This window comes from Panthera pardus, unplaced genomic scaffold, assembly GCF_024362965.1.
Source record: "Panthera pardus isolate Hobbes unplaced genomic scaffold, ASM2436296v1 HiC_scaffold_3, whole genome shotgun sequence".
In the NCBI taxonomy this organism is placed as follows: Eukaryota; Metazoa; Chordata; class Mammalia; order Carnivora; family Felidae; genus Panthera; species Panthera pardus.
Window position 1 is genome coordinate 2,828,738 of NW_026526876.1, and position 19,390 is coordinate 2,848,127.

A 19,390-nucleotide genomic window follows, 5' to 3' on the forward strand; every position below is an offset into this window, starting at 1 on the left:
CATGTTGGGTTCTGCACTGATAGCACGGAGCCTGCTTGGGTTTCTGTCTCTCTCTCTCTCTCTCTCTCTCTCTCTCTCTCTCTGCCCCTCCCCCCCCAATAAATAAAAAAAGGAAAAAAAAAGAGAAATACCCAGAAATACTTACTTACTTACTGAGCTCCTTCTGTGTGCCAGAGATCTGCTTTGACGCTGGCTATCCAGAGGTGAAAAATATACCCAGCCCGAATATGATACCCAGCCCGAATGCTCAGTGGGGAGACGGACAAACCAACGGTAGCAACCGCGATGCAGTGTGGCAGATGCCAACATTTGGAGGAGGGGCGTCCCACCCAGCGCCGGATCAGAGCCAGCAGAAAGCTTGCTAGGTCAGGGGATGCTTCAGCTGAGCCTTGAAGGGTGGATGGGAGTGGACAGGCTGAGGGAGCAGGGAGAGTGTTGCACCCAGAAGGGATGGCGTGTGCGAAGGCCCGGACTTGCCAGGGGTCCCGGCGCCTTCGAGGAGCTCCCGTTGTCGGAATAGGTGTCTGCAGTGGGCCTGCGCGAGAATGGTAAGAGGTGGGGCTTGGGGCGGGTGTGAGGGTACGAGAAGCCCGGCATGTGGAATTTGGGCTTTATCCTGAAAGGGGTGGTGGTGGGAGGGTTTGAGCAGGGGAGGGACTTGAGCGGGCTGCGTTTTAGAAAGCCTGCTAGTGGCATGGCGGCACACAGAAGCCGTGACCCTGACTCTAGGTAGGGAAACCAGCAGTAATTCTGATACCCATGAGGATGTGAAGTGTGGAAATAAGGAGCAGAGGAAGAGACCTTTAGCAGTCCAAGTGACAGGACTCGGTGACTGGCCAGATATATAGGGGGCGAAGGACAGGGATAGGATCATCATTAGGCTCCTGGATTCTGAGTCCCAATGAATGCTTCCATTTTGAATGGGCACTCTGTATTTTTTAAGTTTCTTTTTTTTTTTTAAGCTTATTTATTCATTTTGAGAGAGACAGCACGAGTGAGGGAGAGGCAGAGAGAAAGGGAGAGAGAGAAAATCCCAAGCAAGCTCTGTGCTGGCGGCACAGAGCCTGACACAGGGCTCGAACCCACGAAAATGTGCGATCATGACCTGAGCCGAAACCAAGAGTTGGATGCTTATCCAACTGAGCCACCCAGGTGCCCCTTGAATGTATACCTTGATGACTTTTGCTAAATGTATACATCCTTGGAACCACCACTCCAGTCAAGCCACGGAGCATTCCCATCACCCCGAAAACTCCCTTTGTGCCCCTTTACAGGAAGTCAGGTTCCCAGTGCCTGTCTGCCCCCTGGCCCTGGCCCCCAGCAAACACGGATCAGCTTTCTATCACTCCACCTTATTTTTGCTTCTTCTAGAATTTCAGATCAGTGGAACCATACACTCTGTACTATTTGGTGTCTGGTTTCTTCCACTCAGCATAATGCTTCTGAGATTCATCCGTGTTCTATGTGTCAGCAGTTCACTCCTTTTTATTGACGGGTATGGACGTATTACAGTTTGATGATCCATATACCTGTGCGTGTGTGCGTGCATGTGTGTGTGTGTGTGGTACCTCTAAACAGATACTCAAAGCCTGCATTTTTTTATTGGCTACCTGTAGGTGAGTCTTTGGCCTTCTGACCATTTAGGAAGGTAAGTCCCAAGCTTGACTGATGAGTCACACTGGGAGTTTATTAAAAATTCAGAAGCAGCACTCACCCTTGATGGACTGAGTCAGGACCCCAGGCATGTGTGTTTTTAACCAGCCTTGATCAGCCAGGTAGGGGGACCAGGCGACTACCATACGAATAGTAGTTGTGGAGGTATAACCTCCCTAGTCCTGTTTGCTTATCACTAAGAGGCCATCTAATCTGGACTCCTGGGTGATACTATTCTTTCCGGGTGCTGACCACACCAACTTTAGCTGCCACAGGTCACCCTGGCCATTGATTTTTTTCATTAATTCATCAAACAGAACATTTCTGAGCACTTACCACATATAAGGCATCGATCTAGACACTGTGCATAAATGCAAAAGTGACTCAAACTTGGCACTTAAAATTAGTTGGAGATATGTGATATGTGCACAATCGTACAAGAAATGGTGAGAAATGTAAGAGATGCAGATAAGATGCTTGGAATTTACAGGCATAGCAAATCACTTCCAGCTTTTTGTGCATGTGGGGTGGTGGTAATCAAATACAGTTACAGGAAAAGGTAACATTTGCCCTGGGGCATGAAGGATGGATAAGATTTGTGTATAAGTGGGGGCAAAGGTGGGAAAGGCTGACCAGGCAAAGGGAACGTGAAGAAAACCAGAGAAAAGGCTGGGGGTGGGCAAGGCCCATGCTGCTGGGGGCCATGGAAGGCCAGCTTCACAGGAGCACGGAAAGCATGAGTAGGGGAGGAGGAAATGAGGTTGGCAAGGTGGGCTTGGGCCAGTGCAAGGAGAGCCTTGGATTATATTCATTCAGCCCACTTGAGCTTTGACAAATGCGTGTGTAACCACTGCCACGATCAGGATTTACAACTTATGCCCAAGATTTCCTTGTACCTCTTTCTAGTCAGTCCCTCTGATGTGTGTTTTCCGACACACTGAGCAGTTAACTCAGTTCTGACACCGTCTACCTGGAGAGAGTATCAGATCCCACATGTTAAGGCCCAGTCCCACAAGACTCCTCCCACTCCCTCTTCACCCCCAATTCAGGCCAGTCACAAGTCCAACCTGCTATAAATCGGAGGTTCCCACAACGCCCTCCTCAGGTTCAGTTAATTTGCTGGAGTGACTCACAGAACTCAGAAAAACATTTATATACTTCCACCGGTTTCTTATAAAAGATATCATAAAGGCTACAGATGAGCAACTAGCTGGAGAGGAATGTAGGGTGAGGTCCCAAGCCCTGGTAACCACTGCTCTGTTTTCTGTCCTTATGGTCTTGCCTTTTTCAGAATGTCATATAAATGGAATCCTATAATGTGTAGCCTTTTCAGTTTGGCCTCTTTCACTTAGCACAATGCACTTAAAATTCACGCGTTGTTTTTGCACATCATTCAGCACGTGGACATACCACAGTGACATCCACTCGCCATCAAAGGACAGTCCGGTGGTTTCAAGTTTTCGCTCTTGTGAACCAAGCCTATGAATCACGCTGTTACAAACATTCCCGTTACAAACGTTTATGTGAACTCGAGTGTCCATTTCTCTTGGATAAATGCTGAGGAGTGGGATTACTGGGTTGTATTAGCGCAGGTTCAATTTTATAAGAAACAGCTGCACTGTTGTGCAAAGATTCTATTCCGTTTTGGCGTTTCCACCGGCAATGAGTGAGAGTTCCCGTTGCTCCAAATCCCTGCACTCGATATTGTTTTATTTTATTTTATTTTCTAGCCATTCTCCTAGGCATGTAGTAGTAGCTCCTTGTGGTTTCAATTTGCATTTACTTCACGACTAATGACGTGGAGCATCTTTTTTTTTTTTTTTTAATTTTTTTTTTTTTAATGTTTTTATTTATTTTTGAGACAGAGAGAGACAGAGCATGAACGGGGGAGGGCCAGAGAGAGAGGGAGACACAGAATTGGAAGCAGGCTCCAGGCTCTGGGCCATCAGCCCACAGCCCGACGCGGGGCTCGAACTCACGGACCGCGAGATCGTGACCTGGGCCGAAGTCGGACGCTTAACCGACTGAGCCACCCAGGCGCCCCGTGGAGCATCTTTTCATGTGCTTGTTTGCCATCCCGAGAATATCCTCGTTGGCAAAGTGTTGGATCTTTGACCATCTTTTACGGAGTTGAGTTACGGAGTTGCCGTTGAGTTGGGTGAATTCTGTATAAAGTCAGGAAGCAAGCCCTTTACCAGTTTCGTGTTTTCCAGATGCTTTTCTTCCAATCTGTGGCTTGTCTTTTTATGTTCTTGATAATGTCTTTTGAAGAGAAGTTTTAAATTGCAGTGAAGTCTAACTTATCAGTGTTTTTTTTTTTTTTTTTTTAATGTTCTATCTTATGGACCATGCTTTTGGTCCATGTAAGAGATCTTTGCCAAACTCAAGATCACAAAGATTTTCTCCTGTTTGCCTCGGGTATTTTTCTAGTTCTATTTGGGCTTCACATTTAGGTTGATGATTCGTCTTCAACTACCATTTCTTATGGACCAGATGCTGGGCCCAGAGCTGTGGAATCACGGAGGAATGAGAATGAGTTCTTTGCTCAAACGTCATCGAGGCTGGGAAGTTGGGGGGCAGGAGACAAGTCAGCAGAGTGTTAGGCTTTCATACGGGGTGTTGTGGATGCTCACTGAGCTGGGGAAGCAGGACTGTTCCTGGACAAGGGGCAGGAAGCCAAGTTTTACAAGGACTTGTAGGAGTTAGGCAGTGATCAGGAATCAGACAGGGGTGGGAAGCCCGTTGTTCTGGGCGTGGAGTGGCCTTGGGGAGGCTTGAAGACTAAATGATCAGTCATTGGCTGTACTGGGTCTGAGCCCTAGGCACCTGGAAGGAGTGGGCCAGCAGGAAATGTGCCTTACGCTGAAACAAAGAGAAGGTGGGGGCAGCTTTACAACACGGCTCTTGCTCTGTGTTTTTGAGGGACAGGGGACTGTCTCTCTTCACTGAAAGTCAGACTTGACTGTGTCACAAAGCCCACCCTGAGGGGGCAGCTGCAGGGCTGTTCCACATTTGTCTCCAGCTCCCACCCTGGAGCACAGAGCACAGAGCCGTGGCTATACTGCTGTTCCCTGTAGATTTTCTCCTGGGGACCGTGCAAGGGACACGTAATGACAAGGTAATCCCAGGGGCAGCCTGCAACATTATCCCTCATATTTGCGGCTATTGTATATATTTAAAACGCAATAGCAGAAACATTTCATGCTGGGGAAAGATAGAGCATATTCCAGGCACTGAATAAATTAACCCCACAAAGCACAGCAGTAGCTTTCATTAGCCAGCTGGCATTACAGGAAAATAGCTGAAGCCTGTGGGGTAGAAAAGAATATTTCAGGAATGCAAAAAACAAGAAATCAGCCGCGTTCAATGATTTAACTTAATCCAGGAACAATAAGGAAATCCAGTGGAATGACAGACTCTCACAGCCTGTGCGAAGGGACAGACTTTGCCCGTTACTCAGAGGGGGTGTCCACCGTGACCCTGGGGCAACCAGGGTGACTGTGCGGGCAAGAATCAGCTCCCTGACCCTTCTGAACCTGTACAAGCTCCAGGAAAGTTCTATCTTTCCCCCTCGTTTCTTTTTTTCAATTTATTGATTGATTGATTTTTGAGAGACAGATGGTCCAAACAAGGGAGGGGCAGAGAGAGAGGGGGACCAAGGATCCCAAGCAGGCTCCACACTGTCAGCACAGAGCCCCATGTGGGGCTCGAACCTATGACCTGAGCTGAAACCAAGAGTTGGACGCTTAACCTACTGAGCCACCCAGGTACCGCTCCTTCCCTCATTTCTTTCTGGTGGTCCCAGGAGTGAACACAACCGGCTAATAGCCTCAGGTGCTTCGAAGCTCTCCCTTCTCCCTCCCCTGCCCCTGCCAGGGCACTTTCCGGGATGCCTGTTGCATCCCACCATGTTTTTTGTTTTTGTTTTTGTTTTTGTTTTTTGTGGCTGGGAGGTGCCAGAGAACCGGGTATTCAAGACATCTCCAAAGACCCTAGACAGTGGGAGAGAAACCTCACAGTTTCTTGAATTTCCTCAGATTTCAGTGTTATTTTGATGGCCCAAGTCCTGCCTGTCTCCCTCATCCCCAGGGGCCCTTCAGTTCCTCAGACAGTCAGGGGCCCTTGCTCACCAGCCTCCTGACCCACCACACCTGCTGGCCCACAGCACTCAACGTGGTTGGGATCCAGTCAAGACCCTGCTATTCTGAACTCTTCGAGCTCTCGTGACTTAGGGCCACCTTTTCAGAATAATGTCGTCATCATAAAAGACCCACATCAACCTGATGGGCGTCCTTTGTGAGTCTGTCAGCAACCACAAGACTCTGAAGGTGCCACGTCAGGGAAGAATACCATGGTTGATCAAGAAGCAAGAGAGAAACCAGATCCGAGGCCAAGGTCAAAATTTACTTTTTTTTTAAATTGGTCATCTCCCCCAACCCTGCCCAACACAAATGCACGCTGACAGAAACTAGTCGAGACAACGTGGGCCCTTGTCAGGTGAACCCCTCCCTTGGCCTCCCGTGCCTGACGCGAGACGCAGATGAGTGAAGAAAAACCAGCAGAGCTCAACACACATCTTCAGGGGGAAGAGAAATGCCGTAGTCGTGATTAAAGCATCGAAGGGGAAATGAGCCACTTGGGGAAGTCCCGCCGCGTAACTCGTGGGCCCCGCTGGCTGGGGAGCTCGCGGCCGCCATGGCGGGCACAGCTCCCAGCCAGCGCTCTGGCCTCTGATCACAAGTGGGGCGCGGGTGGGGTTCTCCTCCCACAACTCTTGAATCGGTAAACCACTTTCTTAGCAAGGGAACTTGAAGGATGGCCCTCTGTGGTTTCTCTTGGGGAGGCTCACTTGCGATGCACTGCATGGCGCGTGGAGGCCGCCCCCGCAGATGATGCCAGCTTCCTGCCGGCTTACGTTTCTCTTGGGCAGGAGACCAGCGTGGCTAAAGTACAGTGAGCAAAGGGGGGGCGGTTGGTGTGATGAGGGGGCCTACCTGTCCACAGGTGGAGGAGGAGGGCCGCCGTCACACAAGGTCCCTATTTGGCACCTATGCTCAGCAGTGCCGGGGGAAGGACTCGTGCCCTCCCTCCTGGGTCTTGGTAGGGCAGGTGCACTGAAGCTTGTTGGTGGAGGGCACAGGGGTTCCGTCGGGTGGGTGGGGCAGTGAGCCCTGCCGTCCTTGCATTGTTTCTAGAGGAAATAGAACAGAATGAGTCAGAACTGGCTTCCCTGTTGCCTTGGAAGCTGTGTCACTGACATCACGGGGCTTTGCCCCTTGTCCCACCCGACTTCGGGGCCCCATTTACGAACAAAGACACAAAAAAACGTTGGCTAAAAGACAAAGACACGTAGACTTGCGCCTTTAAATTACTGGGTCCCTCAGTCTGTGGTTATCACCAGCTGCCACTAAGCATCTACGTAATTTCATTTATTTTTATGTTTCAATGAAGACATCTGAAATCTTAAACCATAAACGTGGAAACGTATCATTTGCTATTACTGTGAAACTAAGATGCGTACCCAAAATTTAAGCAGCCACCCTTCAGGAACAAGTCCAGGAAACAAAATGAAGCAATAGGTGATTTTAGAGGTTTGGTACCACATGATTTTAGGAACCATTTCCCCAAGCATGTTATAAGTTAACGAGATGAATTTTTATAATGCGAACGCTTAAACGTCAACACGAATGTTATTTTCAAGGTAATAATGCCGGAAGGCACCCTATCCATGTCGACGGGGTTTTCATCCTGAAATCCAGTTTGGGGATTGGCTTTTTTTCCCCCAGTTGTTGAAAGACATTTTAAGTCTCACGGGAGAAAGACTGGGATGGCTTTATAGATCTGTTTTGTATCTGCCCACGAATTCCACCTGTGCTCAGTGATGATACCCATTTGTAGAGGCTCGCAGTGCCTCACGAGGGAGGGGCGGGGAGATACTTGCGCACATTTCTTCAGCGAGAGGCAGAAGCTAAATAGGCATTTTGGCAAATGTTTCTTGAGCACCTACTACGTGCTGCCCCAGTGTAGATGCTGCAGACACCGTGACGCCCAAAGATGGTAAGGCCCTGCTGTCACAGGGCATCCATGGTGGCAGAGGGAGGCAGGTAATCAATGACGGTGGTAGTCTTAGTTTGGTGATGAAGGCTCTGAAGAAATGAACGGGAAATTGTGGGGTGGAGTGGGAGAGCTACTCAAAAGAACAGGAGGAAAATACCTCTTAAGAGGGAGTGCTCCTGGGATGCATGGGTGGCTCAGTGGGTTAAGCATCTGGCTCTTGATTTCAGCTCAGGTCATGATCTCACGGTTTGTGAGATCAAGCCCTGCTTCCGCATCAGGGAAGCTAGCGGATTTCTTGGCCTCACTGACTGCAAAGCGTGGGTGACAACAGCTGACTCATGGGGCAGACAAGAGCATTCGAGAGAGTGATCTCCGGCAATCACGGAACGTTGTGCCCGGCACGTAGCTTAAAAATAAATGAAGATGAAGGGTTTTGAGCAGGAAGTGATGACCCCAGCTGAGCTTTTGGAAGTCTGTCAGGAATCCGTGGGAGGGATGGGCTTCAGGAGGAAAGCAAGAGCTGCTACCCAGGTCCACGCTGGGGAAACGTGGCAGGCATCCCATCTCCCAGCCTGCGCAGCTGTGGGCTTGGAGCCCCAGGGAGGAACCCACGATGCCACTGAGGGTTTGAGTCCGGGAGAGCGAGAGAAAGGCCAGGCTGAGAATAGAAATGGGGAAGTCACGGGGCAGGGGAGAGCTGGCTGTTCGGGGTCTGTGCTGTGCACTGTGCTAGGGCGGCCACACACAGGCAAATGCCAGGAGGCTGCCCCTGGGGCAGGTCCCACAGGCCAGAGACCCTTGTGAGGCCCCCTGAACTGGGAGAAGTTTCTAGAGGGGAGATTCTCGACTTCAGAAGGTGGCATTGAAGTTGGCCAGGCCAAGGGGGCAGGGCGGGTGTCCTGAGCTTCCAGTGTTTGCCCCTCCACGTCTCCTCTCGGTCTCCCTCTTCCAGGGAGCCAGTGAGCAGCCGATTGGAGGGAGAAGGAGGATGAGTTTGAGGCGTTTCTTGCCCCAGCCCCCTCCCGAATGAATCTCCACGGGTTGGTTGCGTTTCTCTAGTGAAGGCCAAGCTTCTGTCTTTCGGTCTCTGGGCGCCAACGGCTTCCTCCCCTGGCTCCTGCATCTTAACCATTTTTAAGTGTGCAATTCAGCGTGTTATTAAGTACATTTGTGTTATTAAGCGTCATCCAACCACAGAACTGTATTTACCCCCATAAAACTGGAATTCTATACCTATTAAACAGTAACCCCCATCCCATTCTCCCCTGCCTCCTCCCCCCCCCCCCCACTTTGGCAGCTACCATTTTACTTTCTGTCTCTATGAACTTAACCGTGTAAGGGGAATCCTACGGTATTTGTCTTTTTCTGACTGACTTGTTTCACCGAGCCTAACGTCCTCAAGGTTCATCCGTGTCGTGGCATGTATCAAATTGCCTTAAAAATAAGGCTGAATCCTATTCCACTGGTTGTATATACCACATTTTGTTTATCCACGCATCCATCAATACCTACTTGGGTTACTTTCACCTTTTGGCCCTTGTGGATAGTTGTTCTATGAACATGGCTGTAAAGCATCCTTTTGAGACCCTGCTTTCAGTTATTTGGGAATATATCCAGAAGTGGATTTAACAAATCATATGATAATTCTAGTTTTTAGTTTTTGAGGAATTGCCATACCGCTTCCCACAGCGGGTGCATCATTTTACTTTCCCAACAATAGTACCCAAGGGTTCCTATCTCTCTACATCTTCTCCAACACTTGTTAGTTTGTGTTTGTTGCTGTTGTTTATAGGAGCTATGCTAATGGGTTGGGTGTGGTCTCTTGTCGTGATTTTAATGTGCATTTCCCTAATGATTAGTGATGTTGAACAGCTTTTCATGTACTTATTGGCCATGTATATCTTCTTTGGAGAAATGTCTATCCCAGTTCTTTGTCCGTCTTAAATCATGTTTGGTTTTGTTGTTGAGTAGTAGGAGTTCTTTATATGTTCTGAATATTAGCCCTATTTTTGTCTGCTTCAAAATACTACAGACTGAGTGGCTTAAACAACAGACGTTTATTTCTCCCAGTTCTGGAGGCTGGGCAGTCCAAGATCAGGATGCTGGCTGTTTAGTTCCTTGTGAGGGCTCTTTCCTGGTTTGTAGATGGCTGCCTTCTTACTATGCCCTCACAAGGTCTTTCTTCAGTTCCTTTTATAAGACCATCGATCCTATCAGATTAGGACCCCACCCTTGTGACCTCATTTAATTTTAATTTACCTCCTAAAAGCCCTATCTCCAAATACACTAACACTGGGGACTAGGGTTTCAACATATGAATCTGGGGAAAGTGGGGGACATCATTCAGTCCATAGCAGACCTCTCACCAGATAAGTGATTTGCAAGTATCTTCTCCCCTTCCACGAGTTGCCTTTTTACTTTGTTGATTGTGTTCTTTGATGCATATAAGTTGTAAATTTTGATGTAGTCCAGTTTATATAGTTTTTTCTTTTGTTGCCTATGCTTTTGGTGACATATTGAAGAATCCATTGCCAAATCCAATGCCACAAAGTTTTTTCCTGTGTTTTCTTCTAAGCATTTTACAATTTCAACTCTTGCATTTAGGTCTTTGATCCATTTTGGGCTAACTTTTGTTTATGGTGCAAATTCATTCTTTTGAATGTGGATATCCAGTTTTCCCCAGCACCGTTTGTTGAAAATACTGCCCTTCCCTATTGAATGGTCCTGGCACTACATTGTAGTTTTTATTCTTAGTTACCCTTTGATAGATCTTTTTAAACTATTTCTATAGAAAGAGCTCTTGAAGTGTTTTGTTCCCATCTCCTTTTCTCCTGCTTTAGCTCATTCACTTAAAAAAAAATTTTTTTTTAATGTTTATTTATTTCTGGGGGTGGGGAGAAGGGCAGAGAGAGAGGGAGACACAGAATCCAAAGTGGCTCCAGGCTCTGAGCTGTCAACACAGAGCCCCACGCGGGGCTTGAACTCAGGAACTGTGAGATCATGACCTGAGCCGAAGTTGGACACTCAACCGACTGAGCCACCCAGGTGCCCCTCATTCACCTTTATTTCTTTGATGTGAAGCCACGTTATAGGTAAGGAAATAACTACTGATTAGTGGGCATCCACTCCTTGGGGTGTTGGCTTCTTGGTTCAGCTTTGGAGACAGAAGGATGGCCCCCAGGCAGTGATTGTGAACTCTTGGTCTCAATATAGCTCCCAGATTATAGCCTCTCTCCAGGGCCTGCATTTCATATTCAATGGCTCAACTCCTCCTCTGTGTCTTATCTCAGATTACACCCTATTTGTTATGGATCTCTGCCTTGTGGCCGCATTTCATGGTTTCTGCAAGTTCTTTACTCCATTTTTGAAGTTTTTTTTTTTTTTTCAGGTTTGAGATGGTGTGGCTAGTGATGTATAAATGCTCTTTTCTGTTTAGATTTTGGTTTATTACTTCTTGGCTCTTGTTTCCTTTAAGTGACTTCTGCTGACAAGATCAATTTCAGTGTGCCATTTTTCTTCTAATGCTACATGGACATCTGTCCTTTTCCTTCTTTACCGGGAAGGAATCTAAGGCCAAAGAGATGACTTCTCATCCCGAGACCACAGGAAATAATAAACTTTGAAGAGTTTCCCGTGGCTCCAGCTGAAATCTGGGATTCCCTCGGCTGCTCCCCAGACAGATTCTCAGCATTGACATTTTGGTGTTAGATGGGAAATTGAACCAGCATCCGAGGACTCTTCATCCTTCCTGTAGTACTGCGTTTCTAAACCTTGACTGCTGACATCTCAGGGCAGACATTTCTTCGTTGTTGGGGCCGCCCTTTGGATGTTGAGTAACATCTCTGGGTCTACCCAGTAGCACACCCCAAGTTGCGACCACTAAACACGTCTCCCCTGCTCCTGGAGGGCAGAGCCACGCTCTCTCTCTCTCTCTCTCTCTCTCTCTCTCTCTCTCTCTCTCTCTTTCACACACACACACACACACACACACACACAGACACACACACCCCAGTTGATAGCCACTACTGTTGAGGTCAAGAGCAAACTCAGCACATGTTCTGAAAAGCCCAAGCTAGATATTTTCAGCGTGGTCCTCCCTTACATTCTGTTTCCTGCCGAGTCCCCTGGTGATTGAGCTATGTGAACATTCTTATTTTGTTAGTTCTCAGACTTGAATGCTTCGGCTTCCCGCTTCCTGCTGCTTATTGTACTTGTAGTCAAGACCTCAGTGCCTCTCCCACTCACAGCCACTCATTATTTTGTGATCGTCCAGAATGGTTTCCCCGTCGCCCTTCTGTTCTCTTGCCTTAAAAAGGTCATAAATCTGAGGCCCCGAAACAGCCCTTCCAACACAAGTTCTGCGGGCAGCGATTAAGCAGCAGAGTAATGTGTTTTGAGGGAGTGGGAGACCTGTGCTTGGGCTCTGACTTTCCCTGGGACCCAGACACCTAATCATATTCCTAAAATAGCTGCTACCTCCTCCCTCTCGCCCCACTCCCCCTCTCTTTTCTTTTCTACTTTATGCCACACAATTTATGAGTTACGGTTTAAATAGAAGTCTTAACTCCGTTCTGGAAAGGAAAGAAGCTCGGTAAGAAAATAAAACTGTTGGAAAATTTAAAGAAAACAGCCCCAGGAAGACGCTCTTCCCACCCCTGCAGGAGTGGGTTCCTAGATTTAATTGTAATTCCTTCATCAGCTTGATCCTTTGAGATGGTTCAGGAGGATTTGCAGAAATCAGGGAATTAACAATGGAAACCTTTTTTTTTTTTTTAATTCTTGTATTTGGCGAGAGTTCATCTATTTATTTTCTGCCACTCACTCGCCTCCAGAAGGAAAGTCTGAATCACCCGGTATTCGTACCTGTGTTCTCAGAAGCTAGGCTGCATTAAGGTTGGGGCCAGTTCTCATGATGGGAGGGTGTCTGCCCTCAGTGTTTATTTTCCTCTTTGCTTTCCCTCTTTCATGTTTCCACATGAAAAGTGGCTGTTCTGTGTACAGGAGGAGCACTTTCCTTGAGTCTAGTGTGTCTGGTTCCTGCCACTGACATGGATTTAATCGATCCACTGCTGTGTAATGTTGAGGGAATAAAGCAGAGCCACCCTCCACTGAACTCAGTCACAGTGTTTGTGGGGAAGGCAGCTTATGGTCGTTGAGCGCCTTCTGTGTGCCTGGCCCTCGGCGTCCATGTTTTCTTTCCATCTGCACGTAACGACTCCATTTTATTAGGTGAACATGTTGAGAATCGGTGTTGGAAAGGCACACCTGAGTTCACACAGCAAGCAGCGATACTGGGTTTGGACCAGGAGCACTGGATCCAAAAGTCCTCCTTGTGAGCAAAGATTATTCACAGAGGCCATACCATCCCTGACGTTTAAGGGCCAATGACAGCTGGGTTTGAATCCTGGCCCCATCATAAACTCTGTGATTGGGGCAAGTCGCTTAGCCTCCTTGATCCAAAGAAAGTGTCTCCATCTGTAAAGTGGGGGCGATACCTACCTACGTCATAGGGTTACGGTGAAGATTTACAGAGACACCCACAAAAAACACTTAGCCGTGCCTTGCCAGGCTCGGAGTGGCACAGAGTAGCTGCTCTCCCGTCACTGCAGTGTTTCCGTAACTAACTGTGTCAGAAGGGGAGCGTGTGAAAGTCTGCAACAGTCTCGGAGTGGGGCGTATGGGCACCTGCTCCCCTTCCGGCAGGAAGTCTTCCTGGAAGTGAACAGAGAGCAGGGCCAAAGCTGGCCGAGCACTGCCAGTGGATAGCTCTGAGCATACACCTTCCCGGTCTGTTCCAGAAGAGCCCAGAGCTGGGGGTGGGCAGAGCAAGGGAAGATAGGCAGTCTCCAGAAGACTCGGAGAACGCTAGGAAGACACTGGTTCAGGCTGAGGATGTCGGGCGGGGAGAAGTTTAATAATGTCCTAAACCATGAGAAAGGGGAGCAGGGCGCAAAGCCAGCACTGGGTCTGGCTGGGCCAGCTCTCACCAGCTCTCACCCTCTCACCCATCCCTGGAAAGCTGCATTGATCCTACAGAGCCTGATACTACTCTGGGAGTCCCATCCCGGGCACGTTCCCTACCTATGGGGTTCTCTTCCTGGTTCGTGTGAGTGGGACATTAATTATTTCATTCCCCTATATTTTGCATTTGGAAAGAAGGTGGAATTTGAAGGGAAGAATCTGGCTGGTGAATGGGTCGAAACAGAAGGCTTAGTCTGGGGGAAATAACAGGGAAAACGAGAGAAGGGAGCCAAGAAAAGATCATGGCAGACAGGAGCGGTCCAGATGAGACAAGCCGTCTGGGTACATCCGTTTGGAAATAATTTGATTGGGTTCAGAGAGTTCCAGGAGAATAAAGAAGGGAGTAATGATACAAGTGGAATAACCCTGAGAATTTTGCCTCCGAGCAAGTGACTTCTCAGTCTTTGAAAAAGAGTTGAACATTTTCCAGGTGCTCTGCCCAGAAGGTGGCCATATTTGTTGCCAGAGGGCAACTCCTAAGAGAGGAGTTTAGATCTTGAGTTTTGACTAAGACAGCAGAATCACCTTATGTTTTCACAAAGTAAGCCCTGGGTTAGTCATTACAAGGTCGTTGTAGTCATAACGTAAAAGGATGCCTTGATCAAACAGGTATCTTACTTAAGGCGTCTTCCTAAGTCACACGGACATGTTACAGGTTGGTTCTGTACTAACTGGTAAAAGTACTCAGTAATTCTCTTCAAGAACCACTCAGGCTATGTCAGCTCATTAACGAGGGGAGTCCTAATGAAATTAGTTACTGTGTAGCTGTCAACCCAAGAACGCGCTCATTGTTGCCATGGAAACCAGCATGAAAAATTGTGGGTCAAGGAGCGCCTGGCTGGCGCGCTCAGAAGAGCATGTGACTCTTCATCTTGAGGTCATGGGTTCGAGCCCCACACTGGGTGTGGAGATCACTTAAATAAATCAATGAACTTAAAAAAAAAAAACAACTGTGGGCCAAGAAAGAAAAATAACTGATGCTAACGTCAATAAAGTACACAAGAAGTAACACAGAATAAAAAAAGTAATCATAATACCTGAAACCAAGCTGAGACTACTAAGGTTCGGAACTAATCATACAACTGAAATCATGGATGAGTTTTCTCAGAAACTCTTGTAGAAAACAATGGCAAAGTCTTTAAATACATTTTTTCACCTGTAGCCATGTTCGCGTGGCCGGTATACGGCAGGGCGGTGGAATGAGTCCAGGTAGAATCTTGGACACATGCCACCTTGAGCTAATCACTTTAAGTAGGAAGAGAAGCTGGCTGGCCCTGGCTGAGGGGTGCTGTCGGTTGAAATGGCGTCCTCCAGCCAGGAAAAGGAGACAAGAACAGGAAGAGGGCACAGCCCGAGCTAGGCTGGGGAGGGGGCCTATTGTTTTTGTTTTAGGTGGCTAATGGGGTCTCGTGGGATGTGGTGAGGCTCCCGGGGCTACTTGGCACCAACTATGACCCCTCTGTCAGGGACCGTTAATTAGACCTCCAGGTTCTATGAGTGTGGCTGCTGGAGTTCGCTGTCACCTGCTAGTGTTTGTTTGTTTGTTTGTTTTTTAATTTTTTTTTAACGTTTATTTATTTTTGAGACAGAGAGAGACAGAGCATGAACGGGGGAGGGGCAGAGAGAGAGGGAGACACAGAATCTGAAACAGGCTCCAGGCTCTGAGCTGTCAGCACAGAGCCCGACGCGGGGCTCGAACTCACGGACCGTGAGATCATGACCTGAGCCGAAGTCGGACGCTTGACCGACTGAGCCACCTAGGCGCCCCTGCTGGTGTTTTTTAAAGTGCATTTTTCTGGTTTGTTTATTTTATTTAAAAAAAATTTTTTTTAATGTTTATTTTTGAGAGAGACAGAGCTCGAGCAGGGGAGGGGCAGAGAGAGAGGGAGACACAGAATCTGAAGCAGGCTCCAGGCCCTGAACTGTCAGCACGGGGCCCGATGCAGGGCTCGAACTCACTGACTGTGAGATCCTAACACTTAACAGACTGAGCCATCCAGGCGCTCCTGGTTTGTTTCTTTGAAAGGATGCGGCATCACCTGTGGTTTTGGTATTCTGTGTCACACCCTTGGTCATGAGAATCCGCAGAGGCAGAGTTAGAGCTGAATAAGCCCCTAGAGAGCACTTACTCCTGTCCCATCGTGCTACTGATGGAAGAAACAGGCTCAGGGAGGTCAGGACATGGCGGGCCACACCTCATGCAGGAATGAGAGCCCTGGGTGCTGATCACGAGACTCAGGCTGCTTTCCACAACTTTGTATGTGGGCTTTCCCCTTAGGCCTTTAACTACATCCTGCCACTTTGCACAATTTTTCTTCCATAAAATGTTTTTGTTAGGGGCGGGTAACTGCGCTACAATGTCAGATGCGACCAATTAAAATATGCTCCATTAATTTTTATTTTATTTTTCTAAAGATTTGTTTTCATGTTTATTTATTTGAGAGAGAGAGAGAGAAAGAGAGAGAGAGCAGGGGAGGGGCAGAGAGAGAGGGGGACAGGGGATGCAAAATGAACTCTGTGCTGATAGCAGTGGGGGGCTCGAACCCATGAACCGTGGGATTGCGACCTGAGTCGAAGTTGGACGCTTAACTGACCGAGTCACCCAGGCACTCCCATTAGTTTTTAAATGATACCCATTTTTGTCCAAAAAGAAGAAATCGGCTATGCTTCTATGAACTCCAATTTTGAAGTAAATCATTTATATCTATTTGAAAATTAGGTAGGTTGTGTCATTATCAACCCTGAAGCTGCAAGCCCTATGGACATAGTAGGTCTTGACCCAAGCTGACCTGTTTTAAGGGGATAGGTATATATATAGTGTGTGGGTATACAGTCTAATCCTGTACTGTGATAATAGTATGTATTATAGCATATGCTAATATAGTAATACCCTGACCAACCAGGAGCCGTCATTTTGCTGTAACGTCAGAGCATCAATAATATTGCACGTACGTTTTCAATAGTTTGGTAAAAGCCACTGCGAGGTTGTAAAAAGTAGCCTCATGCAAAGGTGTCGTCTTCAACGCAGAATCCTCATCTTGAAGTCCACTCAGAAGCCCCCGTTCTTTGTGATAACAGAGGGAACGTGGAGATGGGGGTGTGTGGGGGGAAACTCTGCGACGCCACTCAGCGTGTTCGAGTTGTGGACGTACGTGTTTTTCTTTTCGGTCTTGTGCAGAAGGACGGCCTCTCTAGGACAAACATGAGGAGCGCGGCCAAGGCCTGGAGTCCAGTCATCAAAGCGGGCAGCCATGGGGCAGACCGTGCGCGGCCCCTCCCTGCAGCCTCTTCCGGCATGAAGAGTTCTAAGTCTTCCACCTCGCTGGCGTTTGAGTCCCGGCTCAGCAAGGTACAGACCGAAGCGCCCGCCTGGCGTAGGGCTGCTTGGCGCCCCCAGGCGGGGGGGCCTGGGCGGGAGGATTGAAGAGGGCAGTAAGCGAGACCCAGGGCCCAGGGTGCAGTTCTGGGGCCTCGTCTCTCTTCTAGCTTCCCTTACCATCTGGAGATGAGAGTCAGAGATACTATAACCTACCTGCACACATACTCTTGGAAAATCAATATAACATCCTAATGAGAAAAGAAAACTGACAGGTAGTTAGTTTATAATTAAATAATCCGTATTCCCATCTGCGTATGCCTGCGTACGATTGCCGAGGGGCCTGAGGTGCCCCTCAGAGCACCGCAGATGTGGTAGCTGTGACACAGACTGACCCAGGCCCGTCGTGTTGATGACTCACATACCACGAAGGATGTTGAGGGAGTGACGTGATGGTTTTCAAATGGTGAACACTCTTGGTAAAGTTCTGAACCAAAATGCAGTCTTCCCTAGTTATTCTCAGAACCTTTCATGTGTCCATCTTAAAGCTGTGCCAGAAGTACATTTTTTAAAAATGTTTATTTATTTCTGAGAGAGAGAGAGAGAGAGACAGAGACAGAGAATCCCAAGCAGGCTCCGCACCGTCAGCACAGAGCCCCGTGTGGGGCTCGAACCCGCGAACTGTGAGATCACGACCTGAGCCGAAATCAAGAGTCTGATGCTCAACTGATTGAGCCACCCAGGCGCCCCAGAAGTACATTGTTTTTACATGTAAAGCAAGAGGATGCTTGAGGCTCAGATAATAATAAAAAGGCGTGCCACCTTTGGGAATGTCTTTGCAAGATTGTCACATGCAAGATTATAAGTAGCGCCACCAATTGGGGTGATGACTAAAAATGCCCCCAACACATTTCCAGCATGCTCCCTGAGGGTCAGCGCTGTCCCTATTGAGAACAGTTTTTCTAGGTGTTAGTGCCTGTTCTCGTGAATTTTAATACCACAGTTGACGCTTGAATGCGGGTTTGAACTGCACGAGTCCACTCATATGCCGATTTTTTACAGTACGGTACCGTAAATGTCTATTCTCTTGTGATTTCCTTAACATTTTCTCCTCTCTAGCTTACCTTACTATGCGAATACAGTATGTAATACGTATCACATACAAAACGCATGTTAATTGACTGTTTATGTTATCGGTAAGGCTTCTGGTCCATAGTAGGGTATTAGTAAGTTTGGGGGGAGTCAAAAGTTGTATGTGGATTTTTGACTGCATGGGCATTGGGACCCTTAACCCCTGCGCTGTTCAGGGATCAGCTGTATGAGTAGATGACATCCAAGTTTGCGTCTCCATCCAGGTGCCCTCCAGCGGCTTTTGTGACCTCGCCTCTTGGATGTCTGAAAGGCACCTAGAATATAACATGTCCCAGACGGGTTCCTCCCCCTCCCCCTCCCCCTCTCCTGCCCCCAAACCTGCTCCTCACGAATCTTCCCCTTGAACAGCTTCATCCCCTCAGTGGCTCAGGCCAGAGCCCGTGGCCCCATCTTGGGCCCTGCTTCTCTCACGTGCCACAGGCCGTCAGCAAAACGCCATCACTTCCGCCATCAGACTCGATGTCACCTTCAGCCCACTCCCACCGCCGCCCTTGGGACCACCCGGCTCATGCCACCGCCTTCCTTGCACAGCCTTCCTCAGCGGTCTCCGTGCTTTGTCTTTGCACCCTACATTCCGTTCTCAGCAAACGCCAGAGTGGTCCTTCTAACGCATTTGTCGTGTCACCTCTCTGCTGGAAAGTCCCTCGGGGCTCCCTGTGTCACTCAGAATGAAAAGCAAAGTCCTTGATGTAGCCGGTGACGGCCTGGAGATCCCATTCCCTCTCAGACGTCATTGCTGTCCCCTCTGCCCTGCCCCCCGAGCTCCGGCCACAGAGCCTCCCGGTGCCCGGCGACACCGTCCCTCCACGAGCCGGGCGCACTCCTTCTGCCCGGAATATTCCTCCTCCCCACCCCTGTTCCTCTGCCACATCTCCCTTCAGTCTCTGCTCAAATGTCACCTTATCAGATGTCACCCCTGACCACTCACTGTAAAGTGGCCCCCCATACACCCTCCTCACCCTGCCTCATTTTCCTTTTCCGCTCTTACTACCTGCCTGGCGAGTATCTGTCTCGCAGCGGCTAGAATGTAAGCCCCATGAGGGCAGGGACCGTGTGCTCTTTGGTTTCTTGCACAGCTCTGTCCCTCACGCTTAGAAAAGCACCTGTCCCCTGGTTGGACACTCAGTACTCGTCAAATGCCTAAGTCCACTGGGTCTGCTGGGAGCGGCAGTGTGATGGCGGCCTGGAGTG

General features: G+C 48.5%; 1 protein-coding gene across 7 annotated transcripts in view; it reads left to right on the top strand.

The window, feature by feature from the left end:
• SPECC1 (sperm antigen with calponin homology and coiled-coil domains 1) overlaps positions 1–19,390 on the top strand; it is a 283,596-nt gene that overhangs the window by 65,713 nt on the left and 198,493 nt on the right. For 6 of the 7 annotated variants that reach the window (XM_053893308.1, XM_053893306.1, XM_053893304.1 and 3 more), the window contains exon 2: positions 16,910–17,080. In XM_053893308.1, the coding sequence (XP_053749283.1) occupies positions 16,934–17,080 (147 nt within the window). In that variant the 5' untranslated portion in view covers positions 16,910–16,933. Of the gene's footprint in view, positions 1–5,809; positions 6,049–16,909; positions 17,081–19,390 lie in introns of those variants that run through there. The other variant, XM_053893309.1, reaches the window with a different exon arrangement.